At 40.7% G+C, this 15,480-nt stretch overlaps 1 protein-coding gene across 1 annotated transcript; it reads left to right on the top strand.

Annotated features, from left to right (window-relative positions):
* The first annotated feature begins 27 nt into the window (after positions 1-27).
* Positions 28-6,614, top strand: TLR10 (toll like receptor 10). Its single transcript, XM_047719116.1, is given in 9 exon segments — positions 28-1,073; positions 1,353-1,452; positions 2,047-2,155; positions 2,767-3,277; positions 3,279-3,374; positions 3,592-4,472; positions 4,692-5,125; positions 5,201-6,097; positions 6,307-6,614. Coding segments are annotated over 5 exon segments (2,430 nt in total). The 5' UTR covers positions 28-1,073; positions 1,353-1,452; positions 2,047-2,155; positions 2,767-2,827; the 3' UTR covers positions 5,770-6,097; positions 6,307-6,614.
* Positions 6,615-15,480: the final 8,866 nt, after the last annotated feature.

The raw sequence follows: 15,480 nt of genomic DNA, 5'->3' as shown, positions 1-15,480 counted from the left end.
GGACAGGTTCTAGAGAAAGAAAAATCCAGATGAGCATGAGGTAATATTCTAGGTATCCTTTTGTCTGAGTTCTGCCTGTTTTGTCCCCTCACCATGTCTAAGTATTTATTATTTCATTTATTTATCCCTAAATTCTGTGGGGAGGGTACTATTAAAGTACTATTACCTGCATTTTAGAGAGGAGGAAACTCATGGATGCTGAGGCTTTTGAGAGAAAAGTCAGACTTCAGTTGTTTAAATAGACACAGAACAGAGACACTTGAAGAATTAAGATTTTCACAATATTCATTATCCAAGATATGTATTAAGCTGCGAGGAACTTTTCTGGACACTGGGACTATAGCAGTGAATAGAACAGATAGAACTTCTGTTCTTTCACAGCTTACATTCTAGTAAGGGGATAAGAAAAGAGAGACTACAAACAAGGTGGTGAGAAGGACTAGAAAGAAAAATAACTTTAAGATAAGGAGAAGAGAGAGCGATTAGGGAGTCGTATTTTGTAGAGAAGGGTCAAAAAAAAGTCTGTCTGTCATACAGAGATGTCAAGGGAGTGAAGGAGCATGCCACTTGTCATCTGGGACAAGTGTATTCTGGAAAAAGAAGGGCAGGTACAAGTTCAAAGATCTAATGTGGGGTCATGCTTGGAAAGGGTAAGGAATGACCAGACAAGAGTTGGGAGTTAGGCACTGAAGATGTCAGATCTTGCAAGGACTTGGGATTTTTTTCTGGTTGAGTTAAGAAGCCAGTGGGGGATTTGGAATAAAGGAGTGGCTGATTGTGACATGCCTTTTAAAGATTCCTCTGTCTGTTGGGAGGAAATGACTGAAGAGACACACCGTTGGTAGGAAAGACCCCCTGGGACTCTATCAAGAAAAGAGGCAGTAGGGGAGGTGGGGAGAAGTGGTTAGAGTCTAATACTGAATTCATAAACTCTTAAACTTTATGTTCTCCCACACCAGGTGCAGGGGAGGTGAGGGGAAGTGGTTAGAGTCTAATATTAAACATAAACTCTTAAACTTTATGTTCTCCCACACCAGGCACTGGGAAAATACCAAGGCAAGGTAAATAGCTTGGTGAGTTTTCCTGCTTATCCATGCATGTGTCCAATACAAACCGACCTTCACTTTCCTCAGACTGATCACTCTTACAGACAAGTAGGGCAACCAAAAGATATATCCATAAGAAGATATGGTGTAGAGAGACCTCTCTGGGCTCTTCACACCAACCCATTGTTCTGAGGAGCTGTGTGTGTGTTTGTGTGTGTCCATGTACCTGTGCAGGCATGTGTATATATTTTGGCATGGTAGAAAGAAATGGAAACTGCTTTCATCATTATTGCTATTATTTGGCAGTGATCCAGATTGCTTTTGCCACCAACCTGAAGACATATGGCCCCATAAGGACAGAAACCATTCTGTTCATTTCTGTGTTTTGGACCTTCCATGTACACGGGTAAGTCTTGTTGAAAATCAAATATTAGCTCAAAGGACTCTCTATGTCCACAAATATAAAAGTTGAGGAGAGCAATATCTTGACATTAATTCAGGAGCCCATAGTATTCAGTAATAAAAAAAAATTACTTCATTGAGAACTTAAAACCTGCACATAAATGTTTATAGCTATTGTAGTCATAACTGCCAAAACTTGGAAGCAACCAAGATGTCCTTCAGTAGATGAATGGATAAATGAACTATGACACACCTAGATAATGGAATACTATTCTGTGCTAAAAAGAAATGAGCTATCAAACTATGCGAAAACATGGAGGAACTTTGAATGCATATTAGTAAGAGAAAGAAGCTGAACTGGAAAATCTACATACTGTATGTTTCCAGCCATATGCTATTCTGAAAAAGACAAAACTATGGAGACGATCAAAAGATCGGTGGTTGACAGGGGTTGTGGAGCAGGGGGAAGATGAATAGGCAGAGAACAGAGGAATTTTAAGGCATGAATGAATCAAGGCATAATGATCAATGCAAGTCATTATACATTCATCCGAACTCACAGAATGTCCAACACCAAGAGTGTGAACTGTCATATCAGTTACAGACGTCAAGTGATGACAATGCGTCAATGTAGATCCATCAGTTGCAACAAACGAGCCATGCTGGTGGGGCATGTTGATAATGGGGGAGGCCAGGTATGCGTGGAGGTAGGGGGATATGGAACGTCTCTGTACCTTCCCCTTTCCCTCAATTTTGCTGTGAGCCTTAAGCTTCTCTAAAAGAATAAAGTCTTAAAATCTTTTACTTTCAATTTTCTTAAAGCCCTCAGGCTATCAAAATGGCATGGAAGGGAGAGTGTTGAGCATGACCTGGCAATGAAATTCCTAAGATGAACTGGGAAAAAGGCACTTCTGCCAACTATTATATATTTATCTCCCTTGTGGGAATCCTGACTTGCCTCAGCGATGAGGATATGGCACAGTAACTGGCTTGGAAATCTATAACCCAAGCTCTCAGATCAAGTCAAAGACTCAATGCAGTCAATGCAGGCTGGAACCCTATTCCAAACTCTTGGTGAATAGAGTCAATTTTTGGCATTAAAAATAATCTATACTGGGGTGCCTGGGTGGCTCGGTAAGTTAAGTGTCCAATTCTTGATCTCAGCTCAGGTCTTGATCTCGGGGTTGTAAGTTCAAGCCCCATGTTGGTCTCTATGCTGGGCATGGAGCCTACTTTAGATAAATAAATAAATCCTACAGAACTTAACAAATGACATAACCACTTCATATTATATACTTAGTATTATATGTCTTTCCAGGATTTGAAATCATCTTCATCATTCATATGAGGGAACCAGTGATAGAATCCTTGGAGTTACAATGAAACATATCAGAAGCTTTTACTTATTTTGTAGTATTGCTGTGTCAGTGCAGGGCTGGGCTTCGAAGTTGCCAGAAGAAAGGGAGTTAACGACCAATTTCTCCAACATGTCTCTAAGAAAGGTTCCTGCAGACTTGACCCCAACCACAACCACACTGGATTTATCCTACAACCTCCTTTCTCGACTCCAAAATTCAGATTTTCGTTTTGTCTCTAAACTGAAAGTTTTGATTCTGCGCCATAACAAAATCCAAGAGCTGGATGTCAAGACATTTGAATTCAACGGAGAGTTAAGATATTTAGATTTGTCTTATAACAGACTGAAGATTGTAACTTGGTATTCACTGGCGGGTCTCAGACATTTAGATCTTTCTTTCAATGATTTTGACACCATGCCTATCTGTGAGGAAACTGACAACATGTCACATTTGGAAATCCTAGGTTTAAGTGGGGGCAAAAATACAAAAATCAGATTTCCAGAAAATTTCTCATTTGCATCTAAATACTATCTTCCTAGGATTGAAAAGTCTTTCTCATTATGAAGAAGGTAGCCTGCCCATCTTTTTTTTTTTTTTAAAGATTTTATTTATTTATTTGACAGAGAGAGATCACAAGTAGACGGAGAGGAAGGCAGAGAAAGAGAGAGAGGGAAGCAGGCTTCCCGCTGAGCAGAGAGCCCGATGTGGGACTCGATCCCAGGACCCTGAGATCATGACCTGAGCCGAAGGCAGCGGCTTAACCCACTTAGCCACCCAGGCGCCCCGGTAGCCTGCCCATCTTAAACACAACAAAACTTCACATTGTTTTACCAATGATCACAAATTTCTGGGTTCTTTTGCATGATGGGATCAGGACCTCAAAAGTACTAGAAATGACAAATATAGATGGCAAAAGCCAACTTGCAAGTTATGAAACTCAACAAAATCTTACTTTAGAGGATTCCAAGACCTCTATTCTATTACTTAATAGAGTTGATTTACCCTGGGATGACCTTCTCCTACTCTTCCAGTTTATTTGGCACACATCAATAGAATGCTTCCAAATCCAACATCTGACTTTTGGAGGCAAGGTTTATCTTGACCACAATTCATTTGATTACTTAAAGACTGTAATGAGAACTATGAAATTGGAGCACATACAATTCAGAGTTTTTTCTGTTTCACAGGAGAGGGTCTACTTGCTTTTTACCAAAATGGATGTAGAAAACCTGACTATATCAGATGCACAAATGCCTCACATGCTGTTTCCTGTTTATCCTACAAGATTCCAGTATTTAAATTTTGCTAATAATATCTTAACAGATGACCTGCTTAAGCAACCTATCCAGTTGACTTATTTGAAAACTCTCATTCTGAAGGGCAATAAATTGGAGACACTTTCTTTAGTGAGTTTCTTTGCCAGCAACACATCCTTGAAGCACTTAGATCTGAGCCAGAATCTGTTACAACATGAAAATGATGAAAATTGCTTTTGGCCAGAAACCCTGATCACTATGAACCTGTCCTCCAACAGATTTGCTGATTCTGTTTTCAAGTGCTTGCCCAGAAGTATTCAAATACTTGACCTGAATAATAACAAAATTCAAACTCTCCCTAAAGACATTATTCATCTGAAGTCTTTGCAAGAGCTGAATCTTGCATTTAATTTTCTCATTGGGGGCGCCTTGGTGGCTCAGTGGATTAAAGCCTCTGCCTTCGGCTCAGGTCATGATCCCAGGGTTCTGGGATCGAGCCCCACATCGGGCTCTCTGCTCGGCAGGGAGCCTGCTTCCTCCTCTCTCTCTCTCTGCCTGCCTATCCACCTGCTTGTGATCTTTTCCTCTATCAAATAAATAAATAAATAAAATCTTTAAAAAAAATTTTTTTTTCTCACTGATCTTCCTGGGTGTAGTAATTTCAGAAAACTCTCAATTCTGAACAATGTAATGAACTTAATTCTCAGCCCATCTTTGGATTTTTTTTAGAGTTGTCAGGAAGTTAAGACTCTGAATGCAAGAAGAAATCCATTCCAGTGTACTTGTGAATTAAGAGATTTCATTCAGCTTGAAAAGTATTCAGAGAGCATGATGATTGGATGGTCAGATTCGTACATCTGCGAATACACTTTGAATCTAAAGGGGACTCGGTTAAAGGATGTTCATCTTCCTGAATTATCTTGCAACACAGCTCTGTTGATTGTCACCATTGTGGTTATCGTGCTAGTTCTGGGGATGGCTGTGGTCTTCTGCTGCTTCTACTTTGATCTGCCCTGGTATCTCAGGATACTGGGTCTATGGACACAGACACTGCAGAGGATTAGTAAAACGGGCCAAGGTGCAAAAATAATGAATACTGTTATGCTGAAAAAATTAAAAATTATAAAAAAAAAAAAAAGAAAGACGGGCCAAGAACAACTCAAGAGAAATGTTTGGTTCCATGTGTTTATTTCATACAGAGAATGTGATTCTACGTGGGTGAAGCATGAATTAATCCCCAATCTAGAGAAAGAAGAGAAATTGATTTGCCTCCATGAGGGACACTTTGACCCTGGCAAGAGTATTACCGAAAATATCATGAACTGCCTTGAGAAAAGCTATAAGTCCATCTTTGTTTTGTCTCCCAACTTTGTCCAGAGTGAATGGTGCCATTATGAACTCTACTTTGCCCACCACAGTCTCTTCCATGAAAACTCTGATTATGTCATGTTTATCTTACTGGAACCCATTCCACTCTACTGCATTCCTACCAGGTATCCTAAGATGAAAGCTCTTCTGGAAAAAAAAGCATACTTGGAATGGCCTAAGGATAGGCGTAAATGTGGAGTTCTTGGGGCAAATCTTCGAGCTGCTATTAATGTTAATTTATTAGAAACCAGAGGGATGTGTGAACTGCAGACATTGGTGGAGCTAAATGAAAAGTCTTGAGGTTCTGCAATCTCTCTGATAAGAACAGACTGCCTATAAAATCCTCTCTTCCCCTGGAAAAATGCAAAGGAAATTGGGGCCTGCATACATTTTCAGGATAGAAGTTGATACCACCTTTATGCTGGTAACTGAGCAATACCATTAAAATGAAAAATGATTATTTTTTTATGTCCATTCCCAGAAGGATTTCTAAGAATGTATATACAGAAACACAAGTTTGCAAAGGCTTATGTAAAAAGATGTTCATCCCAACATTGTTTATAATCAGGAAAAATCAAAAACAGCTCACATTTCCATAGAAGATTGACTCAATCAATCATAGTTCATTAATGCAACAGAATATTACATACCCATTAAAAAGAATGAGGTAGGGGCGCCTGGGTGGCTCAGTGGGTTAAGCCGCTGCCTTCGGCTCAGGTCATGATCCCAGGTCCTGGGTTCGAGCCCCACATCGGGCTTTCTGCTCAGCAGGGAGCCTGCTTCCTCCTCTCTCTCTCTGCCTGCTTCTCTGCCTACTTGTGATTTCTCTCTGTCAAATAAATAAATAAAATCTTTAAAAAAAAAAAAAAGAATGAGGTAGTTCTATATTTGCTGGTATGAGTAAAATTATACTAATATGATAGTTTATATATTGAAATAAAAGTCTAAATGAATTTGCACCAGTACATTGGTATAGTAACAGTGGTTTGAGTCTAGGAGGTTGTAGCACAGAAAACTTTTTGTTTCTAGGTTGTACATTTCTTTAACATTGGAATTGCTTAAGTGAATCTGTATTTCTTTTGTAGGTAAGAAAACACAATAAAGATAATTTTTAAAGGCTATGCATCCTATCATTTCACTTGATTCTTCCTTTCAAGTCTCACCAGTCATAGAATGAAAACAAGCTTTTCTAAATTTTGCAAAATTATATGTTATTTCCCTAATTAAAAATGAGACTCCCCTCATGAGAAAAATTCCTGTGGCTCAGGATGCCTGGGTGGCTCTGTTGGTCAAGAAAAATTTCTGTGACTTATGTAACCATAAAGGAAGAAAACGGCCATATTTAAAATCTGACACCGGTCCCCTCTTACCTCATCTCCATCATCTCCATCATTGAGACCTATCAAGTTATGGGCCCTTTCCCAGAACACTCGGTCTTTGGTATCATGACTGATCATTGAGGGAATCTTACATATCCTTCAAGGTACAATCCAAATGTCAACTCTTTTTTGAAAACTTCCTCACTTCCAAGTATGATGCTCCATAACACTTCTGACATACTTTTATCACCACACTGATCATATATGTTTTTAAAGTTTCCCTTTCTTATTAGACTATGAGCTCCTCAAAGGCCAGGACAGACTCCCTCCTGCCCTTATTTTCAGCAAACATTTGCTCAGTCCCTGGTTCAGAGAATGAGTCAGTGAATGTTTATGTTAGGTAAGCTAGAGGAACATAGCAGGGACCCAACTGGCCTTGGGTTAGAAAGTCAACTGAGAAGACAAGAATCCAGAATTGAAGAATTTCTGAGTATAGCTTGAATCATGTGAAATTGCCAGTGTGTGGTTGCTCTTGGCCTATAAGAATATCTATTTTATCTTATTCAATCTAATAAAACTAATTTCCTAAGCAGGGTAAAATTGGGCTTTACATCTATTTTATTTCCTCATAGTTGTAGTCTTATGAATTCCTCATGCTAGTAGTCATTTTGGAAATTGTAATGAAGATGGTCCACCTGAAAGTGTAGGGACAGAATTGGGTCAATCTCCAAGCCAGATGGTGCTATCATTTGGCTAATGACCAATCTACTGGGAGGAGGCTGAGTGTCTCTCTTCTTCTGTCCTAGTGAGCTCATAACCTGTTTGGTAGAAGGGGAAATCCAAGGAAATCACAGAGCAGGGAGAGCAGAGAATGGGGAGAATGCATTTCCAACCAGGCTTTCAGCATCTGGGCCATTGTTGTTAGTGTGACTCATGGCTCCTGGGTGAGTCAGACAGTTGCTTAGGAGGATTTTGTAAATTTTGAGTAAATGACTCAGTGCGAGACTCTTACCTTTAATGGTTAGTTAACTGGGAACATGTAAAGTAGGTAACATTAGCCCTAAAGTCACCAGGATTGAGTTATTCCATGGTAAAATCCTCAGTTTAGTAATAAAGTTTTAAAAATAAATGTACTCTATCACAACTAAAAAAACAAAAAACCAAAAAAAAAAAAAACAAACCATACACACATCAGGCATAGCTGTCAGCAACTTCTTATTTCAGCAGCTAGACTACCCTTAAATCTGCCCTATCAGTCCATTCTACTATTCCTCTCTCAGAAACTCAGATACCATAAAAAATGTCCTACTTTGCTTGGTTTTGACTTTTCTGGCTCACACTGGAAAATGAATTTTACCTAAGTTTAACGTTGGGACTAGAGAGAGAGGTAGCACCTAGCCCCGTGCAAACCTGATGATATACTTTTACCCAAAACATTTTGGATTTCATCAAGGGTCCCACTGTCCTCAACCATGACATTGGTGAGGAAGTAAGCATTACATGGGCTGCACATGCAATGACTCTGATCATTATAATCACAGTGTAATGACTCTGATCATGTTTCAAAAGTGATTTCAGGTCTTGTGAAATTGCAAGTTCCTTTTCATTTCCTTGCCATTTGTCAACCTGGAGCTTCTTCCATTTCCACCACCCCTCACCCCCCAAGAAGGGAGAGCTCTATGAACATTGTTCAAGTCTGTCTTGGACTCTTCAGGGTAACTTCCCAGCCACTGGGCCTCTTTGCAGATAAATTACAATCTCTTCAGGATGCTAAGAGTCCAGTGTTGACAACATTCTATATTCTATAAACCTGGTAAAGAGGTGTATGCTAGCCTGGGATTATAATCCTCTAGTTCCAACTGGTTTGGAGGGAGAAGAGTTTTAAATGAGATTTATGGCAAATGTTCCATGAGGTTCAGCTCCTTTATGAATTATAATGAATCGTTCAAGAAGAGCATGGACTAGGAATACTTAAATGGAGTGAGAGTTTAGAGCTTATCAAGCATTAACTCTCACTTTTAAGTGGGAAGTTGAGGCTTGGGAATTTTAAATGACTCACCTAAGCCTGAGGTTAAACATTAGTCTTTCAACTCCTTGACTGAAGAGGCTTTTCTTTCCTATCTAGGATAAGGTGCCTCTTACTTTTTGGATTTATCTTATCATCTTGATCCTTTCGTTTCCATTCTCAATAGTAGGGCCCGGGATTGGGCTCCTTGCATATCCTGCTTATACCGTCCATAATTATTTGTGCCTGGACACTGCAGTTTCTCCCTACTTCCTCATATTTCTTCCTCATCCCAGCCCCCAACTCTTAGGAAAGGCTTCCTTGAATTTCTAAGTCCTTCTTAGGGTCTTGTAGTGCCAAGACTGGCAGTGCTCTTTAAGCAAGATATCCCTGGCCCAGGCCCAGACCCACATGGATCCTGGTCTTCAATCGTCCCCTTAAAGATGTCTTCTGACCCTCTGTCTTATACAAGAGGTCAACCAGGTATTCTGAGGAGTTCTGGAACTCATGCCTATGGGGTCCTCTCAGAATCTGTGGTTGAGCCCCGATTTGGGTTTGACAATCTGGCAAGCAGATGACTCCTGCTGGCTGAAGCAGTGTGGGATAACTGAAGATCAGGCCGCCAGAATAGTGCTAACACACTGATTTGGGGTGACTCTCACATTGAACACAGGTAATTCCAGGGGTCAGAGCTGTCGATAGTCTACCGCCAGCCCTTGGGCTTGAGCCACCAGTGTGGGTTGGTGTCCATCTGTGTTTTGACTGGTGCCACCTCTTGTCTATAGCACCTTAGAATAACAAGCATGGTGGCAGGTGTCTTTTTCCCTGCACTACTCTTCTTTCTGCAACCTCTAGCATCCAGGATGATCACCACCATTGCTGTAAGCTCTGTGCCATGTGTTAGGTAGTCCTTCAAGGATGGTTTTCAGACTAAACACCAATGCGTCTTCCAGGCAATGTCCTCTCTTATCTGCCATTGCTGTACTGACATTATGCTCTTCCTATCTTAAGCCATGCTGAAGAGGGAAGTACATATCTCACAGGGGCAAGACCATGCTTCCCTCTTCACACATGAACCCCTCACCTAACGCCCCGACTGGTGCTGGTGTGTGGAAGGCAAGGATTCAGTCAACATCAAAAGAGCTCCCATTCTGAGAATGTGACGATTACTACCTCAAGAGTCCAAGAGAAGACAAGACTGGAAAATACCTTGTTCTAGATTTATACCATACAATTCTGAGTGGTAAACAGGACCAGAAAAGGAATATTGATTCACATTTACCTACATACTTTGGGGAAGGCTCACATCAACGAAACATAGTACCAACCTTTGAGGAAGAGACATGGGAAGGCAGTGTAGCTGGATGATAACGTATCATGGCTAATAATGTGACCAGCATTACAGACATGCTATTGGGGAACTTCAGAGGCAAGAAGAGCTACCCTGTTTAATGTAAACAGGCTCTGAAGACCCAAGTCCTTGTGATTAATTACAGCACTGCTGCCATTTTCTCCTGAGAGAGTACATTAACCAGGGAGAGTACATTGGACAATAAAATGCCTGAAGGGATGGTTCCTGGATTTGAACAGGAAGAGATGGTGCTTGGACCCTACAAAGAATCTTTCAATGTGCCAACTGGAAAATAAACCATATATAAGTAACTCTTCTCTATCCATCTTCATGAATAAGACACTATACTCTCATGGGTCCATATATTTAGAAACTTTTTAAAAATCAAATTATCTATAGAGAAAGGAGCCCTACATTGCAAAAAATCTTTTCCCTAACCCTTGGAGGCACCACTGAGAAGGAGACTATCCTGCCTTATGCAGCCAGAACTTACCTTGTTTCTTATTTCTTAGCTGCCCAACTTGTTTTGGTTTTTGCGTAAGTCATTGACAGCAGGAGAATTTTGTCTCAAGTGCTAATGGGTCATGTGGTGAAATCCAGTGGTAAGACTGAAGGTTCTGACCAGGGGCAAAGACACATTCCAGTACCACACTATTATGGTTATTGGAAGTTTCTCCTACGGTTTTTATAAAAAAAATTGAAAAGGGGCGCCTGGGTGGCTCAGTTGGTTAAGCGACTGCCTTCAGCTCAGGTCATGATCCTGGAGTCCCCGGATAGAGTCCCGCATCAGGCTCCCAGCTCCATGGGGATTCTGTGTCTCCCTCTGACCTTCTCCTCGCTCATGTTGTCTCTCACTGTCTCTCTCTCAAAAAAATAAATAAAATCCTTAAAAAAAATTGAAAGGAAGAGGGACATTTCTTATTTTATGTCATGATGGGTTATGACATAACCCAATGACAACCCAATGATGGGTTGTGTCATTATTAAGTTCTGTTCTCCCTATGGAAGAAGTTAGATTTTTAGTTGTCCCTGGGAACTTTCTAAACCTAATGACCTGAAGTATTTAACTTTCTAGGGTTGACAAGGATGTTGAGAAAAGGGAAGCTTTGTTCCCTTGAAAAGGGAATTCCTTGTTGGTGAGAATGTAAATTAGTGCAGCCACGATGGAAAACAGTACGGAAGTTCCTCAAAAAATAAAAAATAGAAATACCATATGATCCAGCAATTCCAAAGAAAGTGAGAACACTAACTAGAAAAGGTATCTGCACCCCCATGTTCCCTGCGGCATTATTCACGATAGCCAAGATATGGGAACAACCGAAGTGTCCATTAATGGATGAATGGAAAAAGAAAGTGTGGTAGAAATATATAATGAACTATTATTTGACCATAAAAAGGAAGGAACTCCCGCCATTCGTAAAATCATGAATGGACATCGAGGGCATTAAGCTAAGTGAAATAAGTCATACAGAGAAAGACTGAATGATCTCACTTATGTGTGCAGTCTAAAAATCCCAAAGCCAAACAAATACCAAACTCATAGATACAGAGAACAGATTGGTGGTAGCCAAAGGCTGGTGGGTGGTAGGTGAAATGGGTGAAAGGGGGGTCACAAGGTGAAATTGCCAGTCATAAAATCAACAAGTCTGAGGGATGTAACATACAGCATGATGACTATAATTAATAATAATAAAATATTCCATATTTGAAAGTTGCTAATAGGGTAGATCTTAAAAGTTCTTATCCCAAGAAAAAAAAAGGTTTTGTAACTACGTATGATGATGGATGTTAACTAGATTTATTGTGGTGATCATTTCAGAGTATATACAAATTTCTAATCATGTTCTACACCTGAAGCTAATGTAAGGTTATATGTCAATTATTCTTGATTTTAAAAATTGGAGAGAAAAACAAGACGGTCATACTAGTGTTCATAGCTTACTTAAAGATAATTTGAAATCTAATGTCATATTAAATGACCCTGTTAGAAAATAAATAAACCTCTAAAAACAAAACTGAACATTATGCAGTTGGATACACTAAATATACATCGTAAACCACCAAATCAATAAGATAACAGTCAATTAACTTTTTAAAAAATAAAATATGGCTATATACATCATCTCAGAAAGCTTCACGATTAAAGAGGCACTAATGAAAGAGGAAAGACACTGCATATTCATTACAATAAAAATAGTACTATGAGTATGTGTAATTAGCCTAATGAACCGGTGAACATTTTCTCTAATTATTATAACATGGAAATTAAAACTTCTGTTCATTTTTGAACCATTTCCAGATACTTATTTGGGCTCTTTTCTATAATATTTTTCTGAAAAGCAGAGGAAAAAAAAATCACTAAATCTTTTGATACTTAGTAATAGATTTAGGAGTGTGAAATTGGGAGTACTTAGCCAATTGGGCAAAAAATAAATTTTGGTCTTTGCTGCTTCCCTTTCAGTTTTTGTCTATTGTTGTTCCAGAGTTCACAATCGTGCAGAGACCATAAAGTCATGTCCTATTCTTAGTCTTTGCAAAAAGTTAAAAAAAATTGCTCCCCCAAGCCAAGCATGTGATTTATATAATGAAAACAAATAGTTGAATTACATATGGTATACAAGATTAAAAAAAAAAAAATCTCAGTCCTCCGGTGTGGACATCTTAGCACCCCAAAGTCTCAGTGCTGGAATTCAGAGTTTTATTGAGTCTTTCATGAAATCTGTTTGTGCAGCACTCGCTCCTAACCTTTGTGGGAGCTCCAAACCATTGGGGGGGGGGCGGTGGGGAGGAGTATGATTAACACCCCACTCTTCCCATTTTCCTTATTCCTTCCCACCTCTCCTTTGCAAGCCCTATCACTGCCCCCACCAAGTACTCTTTCCTCCTCTTCCATCCATATGCATATGTAAACAGGGAGGGAGTGAACAGCCTTCCAACAGCCCAACTTCGATTCCCAGTTTGGATTCAGTTAGAACACACTGCTACATATTTTTTTTAAATATTTTTATTTATTTATTTGACAGAGATCACAAGTAGGCAGAGAGGCAGGCAGAGAGAGGAGGAAGCAGGCTCCCCGCTGAGCAGAAAGCCTGATGCTGGGCTAATGACCTGAGCTGAAGGCAGAGGCTTTAACCCACTGAGCCGCCCACACTGTTACATATTTTATAAAGCAAATTGGACGGGGAGGTTTGCCCCATAAGGAAGCCCAGGAGAGGCTGGAGGAGGGGAATGAATACATTCTCCATTGTCAGAACCTTAGAAAATCTTAGAGTCAATTTCTTCCTGAGGCTTTATAAGCAGGAAGCTCGATGAGCTTGCAATTTGCTTGATATAATAGCTAGAAACAGAAAAGATGGAATTTCTCTTTTAATTTTTAAGTCTCTCATCCTTAAAACTTAGCTTCAGGCATCAAACTAAAAAGAACAAAAAAGAAATAAGAAGGTTATTAAAAAGGAAAAACCCAACCAAGAAAGAAAGAAAGAAGGGGGGGGGAGGGAAAAAGGAATAGAAAAGAAATAAGAAAAAGAAAAAGAAAAGAGAGAAAAGGACCAAGAAAAAAAACACTGCAGGCCCTGGCTATAATGTAACTTCTCATTTTGCAGTGTGTGCGTCTAACCTTAAAGCAACGTCCCCGGGGAAGTCAAACGCCCCGGCCCTGGGGTTTACAGGAGTTTCACTTCACTGGTTGCTCCCCAAGGGTCCTTGCGGGTGTGGAAAGCAGAAGTTCACATTAAAACAGATCGCATTGTGCATGCAAGATTGATACTACCAGCAAAGCGTCTCTGCCCCTTAGTTCACTTCAGTTCTCAGCTTGGCTCTTTGCACCCCAATTAGATGGGCTCTATCAGAAACCCCGCCTTAGGGGCACCTGGGTGGCTCAGTGGGTTAAAGCCTCTGCCTTCGGCTCAGGTCATGATCTCAAGGTCCTGGGATCGAGCCCTGCATCGGGCTCTGTGCTCAGTGGAGAGACGGCTTCCTCCTCCTCCTCTCTCTCTCTCTCTCTGCTGGCCTCTGCCTGCATGTGATCTCTGTCAAATAAATAAATAAAATCTTTAAAAAAAAAAAGAAACCCCGCCTTGGCTTGAGCGGGATGCTTTACAGGGTTTGCTGAAGCACCTGACCACTTACTTGTTTTGTAAATTCTGCGATAAATGCCTTAACGAGCCCCTGTGCCAGAGAAGGAGGTGCCGCGAAAAACCAGTCTGACCTTCTCCAGAGCTCACCTTGACCCGGGGCACCTGTCCCATCCGTCATCCTTCAGAGGGCGGACCTGCAAGGGACTCAGGGCATTGCGATTTTACAAGAGGTTTTTCTTTTGTTGTTTCTCACTCCCCGCCCCCGCCTTTGTTTCTCATTTTTCTTTCTTTTTCCTCTTCACGACTTCGGGAAGGCACAGAAGGAAGCAGCTTTTCGGGTCGACTCAATTCTTATTCCTGTGCCAAATCAGAAACCACGGAAAGAAACAGTTGGAAACCAGGGAAAATCGCTTGAAAGCCAGAACCTTGCTGCGCGTGGGCGGCATCACACCTGCGAGCTTGTTCCGGTCTCACCTGAAACTCGTTAGAAATGCGGTATTTCAGGATCCATCCCAGACCCACTGAATTAGAATCTGCATTTTAACGAGCGCCCCCGCTGATTCCTATATACAATAAGGTTTGAGAAACTTGGGAAAGGAAAACTTCGCAAATGAGTTCAAGTCTTGCCCCCACTGAGATTTTGGGGTCACAGCGACACCTGGTGGTTAGTTTGGTAGTTGCAGACAAGCTGCGTCTAAGGACGGTAGGTTCATTCATCACTGGAGCAACAGGTGACTCTAGTAACGGCGCCCAGAGGTCTCCGCCTTCCGCCTGTCTCCACCGCGCTGTCAATTAAAGGGATGGAGGCCCTCCCTTCGAAGGATGCCCTCTGCTGAAGCATAGCACGGCAGATAGGCTTAGTCCATTTTCTGCAGTGGAAACAGCAGGACAACAGGTCTCAAAGCATTTCTTCACCCTTCACAAGACTTTTCATAAAATTCACAACGCCATTAAAACTCAGAGACACAAGATGGCTTTAGAGATCATCCAAAGGAGTGGCGCTCGCCTTTCAGGGATGACGATCACTTATAATATACTTGATATTACTGAACATTTACTTTGCTTCAGGCACTGGTCCGAAGCTCCTGCATGCATTAAGTCGCTTAAACTCTACATGCTAGTGAGGCAGGTGATACATATTATCTCTATTCTGTAGCTCCTTATCTGATAATTTTGTTAGTAGTCGTTGGTTGAGAAAAATCTGTACCAACAAGAAACTATTATGATGAATCTGGTAACTCTTGAAAAGGAACTTGCATTGAATGAAACCCAATGGCTTCTATATATATTTTGGGAAGA

The sequence above is a fragment of the Lutra lutra genome, chromosome 2 (assembly GCF_902655055.1).
Source record: "Lutra lutra chromosome 2, mLutLut1.2, whole genome shotgun sequence".
Taxonomy (NCBI): domain Eukaryota; kingdom Metazoa; phylum Chordata; class Mammalia; order Carnivora; family Mustelidae; genus Lutra; species Lutra lutra.
Note: the sequence above shows the minus strand (reverse complement) of the source record. Positions and strands in the feature narration are given on the sequence as shown.